The sequence below is a fragment of the Triticum aestivum genome, chromosome 2A (genome assembly GCF_018294505.1).
Source record: "Triticum aestivum cultivar Chinese Spring chromosome 2A, IWGSC CS RefSeq v2.1, whole genome shotgun sequence".
Taxonomy (NCBI): Eukaryota; Viridiplantae; Streptophyta; class Magnoliopsida; order Poales; family Poaceae; genus Triticum; species Triticum aestivum.
Window position 1 is genome coordinate 746603578 of NC_057797.1, and position 7514 is coordinate 746611091.

The 7514-nt window shown below is 48.2% G+C and overlaps 1 protein-coding gene across 1 annotated transcript; it reads right to left on the reverse strand.

Annotated features, from left to right (window-relative positions):
• Positions 1-4243: 4243 nt before the first annotated feature.
• On the reverse strand, positions 4244-7173 carry LOC123186383 (uncharacterized). The gene is made up of 8 exons (XM_044598161.1): positions 6768-7173; positions 6373-6587; positions 6089-6279; positions 5698-5982; positions 5546-5604; positions 5427-5463; positions 5248-5319; positions 4244-5173 (listed from the first exon to the last, which is right to left on the reverse strand). The coding sequence occupies exons 1-8, from the start codon at positions 6883-6885 to the stop codon at positions 4510-4512; spliced, it is 1641 nt and encodes a 546-aa protein (XP_044454096.1). The 5' UTR covers positions 6886-7173; the 3' UTR covers positions 4244-4509.
• Positions 7174-7514: the final 341 nt, after the last annotated feature.

Genomic DNA, 7514 nt, shown 5'->3' on the forward strand with positions numbered 1-7514 from the left:
TAGTGGACATGCAAGAAAAGAAAAACTTCAAAGGGGGGCATTCCTAGCACTAGCCGTAGAGGAAAGACAAGTCGTGGAGGTGGCTCCGGTGGTGAAGGAGGTGGAAGAGGTGATGGTGGTGGCCGTACAGGAAGCACAACTAGTAGAGGTGGTGGTGGTGGCTGTAGAGGAAGCACAAGTGCTAGAGGTGGTGGTGGTTGTCGTAGAGGAAGCACAAGTGCTAGAGGTGATGGTCGTGGTCGTACAGGAAGCACAAGTGCTAGAGGTGGTGGTCGTCGTAGAGGAATGGTTGATAATGGATCGGCCTTCGGTTATTTGCATAATCTAGATGGTTGATATAATAATAATGGTATATTATTTGTGCATATACTTCCTACTATTTCTTGTTTACTTTGTTCATGTATTTTGCCAACAATTTTTCCTCTTGTAGGCATGGCTTCATCCGGTTCCAGGACGAGGCCATCATGCGTGGACCGAGAGGACATGCCGAAGACGTGGAGTGAGGCCAGGTTGGACAAGGAGAAGGATGTGCCCAAACCACCATGTTGGTGTGGTGATGTTTGCAAGGTGAAGGTGTCCACTGACCGCAAAAAGTCATGGACAGAAGGTAGAAGGTTTTTCGTGTGTCCCAACTATGCACATGATCGTGCTCGGCCAACTAACACATATGACCTACCACCGGTATGTTAGACGTACATACAAAAAATGTAAATATGTTTGAACTCATATTACTAACACAAACATGATTTTTATGTAGTCGCCTCCTCCACTTTGCAAGTACTTCACTTGGATATAGATCACGAGGTACCAAAAGATGTCCAAGAGGACCAACGTCGAGATTGCTTCCGGAGGCAGTGCCTGTTCGAGGAGTCCTTTGCACAGGGATTGGAGCGGGAGCGCCGTGAGAAGGAGAAGAACGAGCGCAAGAAGCGTGAGGAAGAGAGGGCACACAAAGAGATTGAGGCTTGTCAAGAAGATAGGACAAGAAACTTGCAAGGGCTCGCGATGCCCAAGAGGAGGATGAGACACGTGACAAGAAGGGAAAGTGGCCCTAAAGGATTGGTCCATGTTGGTATAGAGAAGAGTTTGCATTGATGCAATGGTTTGTTATTTGGAGAGAAGACATATATTTAATGCTTTACCTAATTTTATTGGGATAGTAAACCATTTAGGTCATCTGTTGGAGCACATTTTTGGGAATATTTTCTGTTTTTGAGGATAGCAAATGAGTTTAACTAATCTATTGGAGATGCACTTGGCCCCATCATTTCTGACAACACTTTGTTATTGTAGTCAGTATAGACAATGAGGAGGTCGTTAGTCAAGCACGTTTTCTATGCATGTGTCTGTCGCGCGCCTCTCATTATAGTTGATTCTTCATTGCTACATAGAGGAGGCACAAGAGAAGTTGAAACAAGGGGAAGCCATCAGTGCGAACAAAGCATGGTGGCCTTAATGGAATAGTCATGATCCAAGACTTTGAGGTATGTCTGTGAGGGTGGGATGGAGGGGAACAAAACTTTAGGGGTTTCAAGGTGGTGCGGATTTTTGTTGTCGAGAAGGGCATCGATGGTGCAAAATAGGCAAGGTATTGTGCCAAAACGACACTAACAGTAGGAACACCATGACTACAATGGGCCATCTGTGCTGGGGGTTTGCGTCAACCAATGGTCCTCTCCCTAGGGTGACACCAATTGTGTCTTGAGACTCGGCTTGTCAACTAAGATAATAAAAAATGTTATATGAATGTATCACTTATATATACGCTTAACATAGTTGTAGGGCTTAGTTATTGGTACATGTTTAGATAAAAAAGACACAAGTGATCTTAATAATATAATTATGTAATCCTATAGATGGTTTGATTTGCATTTTTTTATATTGTTCTACTATCTGCAGGTTTCAACGCGGGTTTGTTGTACAATTTTTGGTTACTAGTGTTTTTAAGTTGTAAAACACCAAAACCATATCTTTTCTACATTGTCCAGCCAAACTAAAGTTTTTAAGTTGTAAAACACTAAAACCACATGTCTCCTATCTTGTCCTCGCAAACTGATTCATTTTTTAGAACTCTTCGCCACATTAACATTTGACATGAGATTAGATTGCGGTTTGAGTTCGCCACACTTGGTTTTAAAAGGCTAAGTGAGATAGAAAGTCATTATTGTTTTTTGTGATTCTAATTTGAGACTTTTAGATAATGCTCTCTCTGTAACTAATATAAGACCGTTTAGTAAACTAATGTAAGACCATTTAGGTCACTGAACGGTCTTATATTAGTTTAAAAGGGAGTACTTAGTTAAATAAAGAAACCACGATGTAAGAAAGAGAATTTTAGTTTGTAGTGCATGCCATTTGAGATAACCTTTGTCAAACAAAATTCTTCCTTAATACATTGCAAATTATAAAAGATAAGCTCACATTATTCTGTGTGTTGTATGTTAATGTTTAGCACTTAGATAGGTATGGTGTGTTTAGACGGGTATGCCTTCATCGCGGTATTCTTAAGTATCATGGTAAAATGTTCTAGATCATACAATTAAGAAGTATCTTGGTACAACGTTCTAGATCATACAATTCTAAGAAGTATCTTGGTAGAAATTTCCAAATTATGTCAATGTAAGCTTATGGGAAACTCACTAGATAGTCCTAGTCGGTCCTAAATTCATGTTTGTGTTTCGGTTCATTGTCTTTGGCACCGCTAATTTTTTGGGACCGGTTCCAAGTCAAATGGTTCCAGTGAAAACATGCACTCAAGATGTGTTTCAAAAATATTTTGTGTTTTCCGTTGCTTTGTTCAAGTAATTTTCTTCTTCTTCGAATTATCACATTTTGTCCACCTAATTTATGATCATTTTTTATATTTTTCCTACTTAGAGTCTTGTTTTTGTGTTGTCTTGAATTTAGGGTCTCTAGGTGTTTTATTTATCCATCTGCAAACCAGGTCAAAGATTATAACTAACCATGTCAACAATAACTCTTAAAAATTATATTAACTCATATTAATGACATAATCAACTAGCGAGCAATAATGAAATATCTCAAGTGACAACACCTTGTCGCCAACCTCGTCATGTTGTTGTGTGTCCAACGGATTGGCGCGCTTGGGGGTGCTATTGACGAGGAGGTTGCTAAAGTAGCGTGAGATGGGATCCCCGCCACCGCGCCGGACTATAGAGATGGGAAATAGGGATTGATGGGTTCGACTAAGTTGAGGGGGGGGGGGACGTCCGTTTTATGTATGCTGACAACGACCCAAGCTCTTGATGATATTGCCTGCCTGCGTGCCGCTCTGATCGGCCGGAAGTGAAAAAATGTTGCACCCTTTCCATATGCCTGGGCAGCTCCTCAGCATCCTCTGAAGCATTGTTCTTGAGGATCCAGGAATGGAGTCGTTCTGGGGGAGGGGGCAGCGAAGAAAGGGTGGGGATGCCTTCTCGGTTACCCAAGGGAACATCGGCCATGTAAAATCACTCCTCTTGGCAGTTTTTTACGGTCTTGATGAACTTGCCTTCCGGCCATATCGAGCACGGTATATGCTTATCATGGCAGCACCGCATTCCGTGGGCTGGGCGCTATTCGTCTGCATCTTGACTCAGAAAAGCTTTAGCCAGAGCCCAAAGTGAGACCCAATAATCTCTCTTAAGACCCTGTTCGGATCCACTCCGCTCTTCAAGTGAGCTCCCGGAGCGGACGGAGCGGAGGGAGCAGCGCCGAACTCTACGAGCTCTGCGGAGTTAAAAGAGCGGAGTGGAACAGCCTTCAGTTCATTTTTCAAGAGTGGCTGAAACTGAACTCCACGAACTCTGTGGAGTCAGGAATACTGGAGCGGATTTGGTAGAGTGCAGAGATTCCAAACAGGCTCTAAGAATATCCAAAAAAAATGAGCATAAGAATATCAAAATTGGGAGTAAAATGGAATGTATTTATTATTTAATGGTGTCAAACAAAACCTGGCATCCAATAGGTTTACAGAAGAAGATTGTCTTTTAAACGTGACCTAATTAAACGAATAACAATCTACTTCTAGACAAAAGCTTTAAGAAGGGGTCATTATACTTTGTGTCAATGTTGACGTGTTCACCTTTAGCAAATGCACAATGTTTGCATGCTGACGTTGACTGATTAGTCGGAAAGGAAAGATCGTGGGTTTTCACCCTAAATATACACAAACTTATCATATCCATCACTGTTAGCAGCCTTTATACCGACTGATAATGTATCGCTAGTCGGATCGTGGTGCTGAAAAAGATCACATCATCACAACACTTGGTTTCACTCTGTTTTTCCTTGTGATAATGAAAAGATACGTAAGCTTTGGGTATTCGCGAAAGCAACCATACTTCAATTTTCCATCATACACGATCCATATATGTACACAGCTGCAATCAGATCGATGAGTCGTCGTGCACGTACGTAGCAGCGGCCAGGCGTACGGTTAGGAGAATATCGATCCGACGAGGATTCGGTGCCACCTCCGCTCGATCGGGGGCCGTCGTCGGATCACAATCACTCCTGCTTGCCGCGAAGGCTGCGCTGCCTGGTGTGCACCATCCAGCAGACGATGGAGACCATGACGGAGGCGGATACGAGGATGAGGCCGTGGTAGACGGTCTTGCTGAAATACCGGAGGCCGGGGCAGTTGTTGACGCTGATGGAGGTGAAGGTCTCCCGGACGAAGGTGCAGTCCTGGAGGTTCATCAGGAACGGCCCGTACTCGTACAGCCCCATGCTGATGCTCGCCGCCGCCGTCATCTGGTTGTAGGCCGCCGGCGTGACCCGCCCCACCGTCGTGCACACCTCCTTCCCGACGGGGCCCTTGGCCTGGCACTGGAACCGCTTCCACTCCCCCGGCGCCGTCTTGAAGTCGACCTCGCCGGAGGCGCACTCGCGGGGGCTCATGTCCGGCTTGACGGGGTTGCAGAGCACCGGCATCTTGGGCCCCGACTGGTTGAAGTAGAGCGGCTGCAGCCCCGGCGGGAAGTCCCGGTTGGAGATGTTGACGATGACGTTGTTGACGAGCGCCACCAGCTGCGCCGTCACCTCCTCGCTCCGGTGCATGGACTCGTTCGCCGTCCCCACGTCCACGCAGGGGAGGATGTCGTCCAGCGCCGTGTGGTCCTGTGGGTGCGTCACCCACTCGTCCATGGCGACGCACGTGTCCCCCACCACGCTGCACGTACACATGCATGTCTCCGTCGGTGAGTGCCTGAACCTCAACACGTCCAGAAACTTTGGTTTGCTTACTTGTGCAGGAGGACGAAGCCGCCGGCCATCATGAGGGTGAAGGTGACGAGTACCCATCCGGCGATCACCAGCCTGCACCGCATGCAGATACGATCATATCACATCATTCACACCGGAGTTTGGTGGAGAAAACACGCAGCTAGCATGGACAGAGTTTGATTGAACGGAACTGCACTTACAGGGAGACAAAACACTGCAGCCCCAACACGGAGAATACTGCAAATTTGGCGTCAAGAACAGCAAGTAATTCAGTATGTGTAGCAAGTAAACCACAACAAGATGGTATGTTGATGCTTACTGAGTCCGAGTATGGCAAGGACAAGCATGATACTTCCAACATCCATCAGGGCTACCTGCCTACAAGAAGCAGAAAGAAAAAAATTCAGTTTCGGGCGGCTAGACGTACGCGCGGGGGACGAAATTCAGAAGAGAAATGCAATGCATGCTCACATCAGGTCTACCACGTTCTTGATCTTGTCGGAGTTGAGCACGATGCGGGCCGAGAACTCGTTGGCGGAGGAGTTGAGCTTCTCCTCGACGACGTCGATCTTGCGCTGGACCTCGACAGGGAGGAAGATCTGGTCCACCCCGATGTTCTTGGCGGCGGCCAGGCTCCCCGCGAAGTTCCTCAGGTTGTCCACCGTCAGGTTGCCCTGCCCCACCACGTAGTCCACCGTGTCGATCGTGCTGGTGTGGAACGCCATCTGCCCGATGTTCAGCAGCAGACACCCCACGCTGAAATCAAACAATCACCAGACAGATGATTAGTTGATTACACGGCGATCATTAGCATTCGATCACAGGGATATATACTGAACCGGTGACCGGACGGACGGATTACATGGTGGCGATGGTGAGGATGACGAGGAGGACGAGGGAGGCGTTGAAGGAGGCGGGCGAATAGTCGTCGCTCCGGTCCCGGCAGAAGCAGCAGCAGCACCAGCAGCAGGAGATGACGAGCATGACGACCCCGAAGCCGACGAACCAGACGAGGGCGAGAAAGAAGAGCGGGACGCCGGTGTAGCCCACGGACTGCAGGCGCGCGTGGAAATGCAACACAACACGCACGATGAGAAGCGCCACATGGACGAAATGCGGAAATGTGGGGTGGTTTTCCGTGCGTACAGCCCAGTAATGCATCTCGCTGATGTTCCACCCGCCGCCGTACACTGTGTTGTTCGCGCTGGGGTCGTTCCGGCGGGTCCTCTTCGCCGCCAGCACGAGCGAGTTGTTCGCCGGCGACGGTGGTGTCTCCTCCGCCGATCTCCTCCATGGCGATGAGCCCACCGGCACCAGTGCATTTTCTGCAGTGACAATTGGCTCAAGGTGAATCTCGCGACCTGCACAAACCAAACCAAATCGAATTAATTAGAAGAACACAGATTGATCAATTAAGCTTGACGAATTGGCAGCCGTGCACACGCGAGGCCGAACAATTAGGGCATGCATGCAGAGACGATATATTGGCGACGCTCGCCCTCGCCGAGCGAAGCAAGAGGGAGATGAACAGCGGGGCAAACCTGGCAAGGCGCGCCTCCCTTCCAAACTAGCATCCGAAGCCGAGGTATTGGCGACGAGGATCAAGAGCAGAGCGACGGAGGCGACGCCGACCGACGACGCGGCGGCGGCCAACGCCATGCCCTTCCGGGCGGTGACAACGCGTACAGGCGTTTTATCCCGGTCGATCAGCTCGGACGCGGATCCGATTCGACGGGGCGGAACCTTGACGGGGCGGAGACCGGGCGGTCGAGCGAGCTCCGTGGCGAGCCTTTGCTTGCTAGCTCCCTCAGATTTGACCAGAAGAAGTCACATCGTGCCGGCCATCCGCGATAATCGTCCTTCTCGATCCCCCCCTTTGCCCCTCTTTCTCTATCTGCTGCGCCACGTTGTTGGGGAGCTGGGTAATGGCGGAAGGGCGGAGGCGGAGGCTCCTGACCTGCTGTTTGCGCCCGCCAAAACCGCCATGGCGCCAGAAATAGCAACACGACTTGGATCATGTGCGCTATGCAATGCATGGCCGCCTCGCTGGCCAGCGCATATGGCAACGGCAACATGGAAACACATCTGTTTTCTAAGTTTTTGTAGGGGAAATCTGTTTTTTTTATGTTCTTTTTTACAAAGAAATATATTTAAACTTCTTAGTAACAGTTTTGCAAAATCAGCGTCAATTAATTTGGATCGGAGGGAGTAAATTTTTTAATTCATGAACATTTCCAAATCCATGATTGTTTTTCGAATTCATGATCATTTTAAAATTAACTATTTTT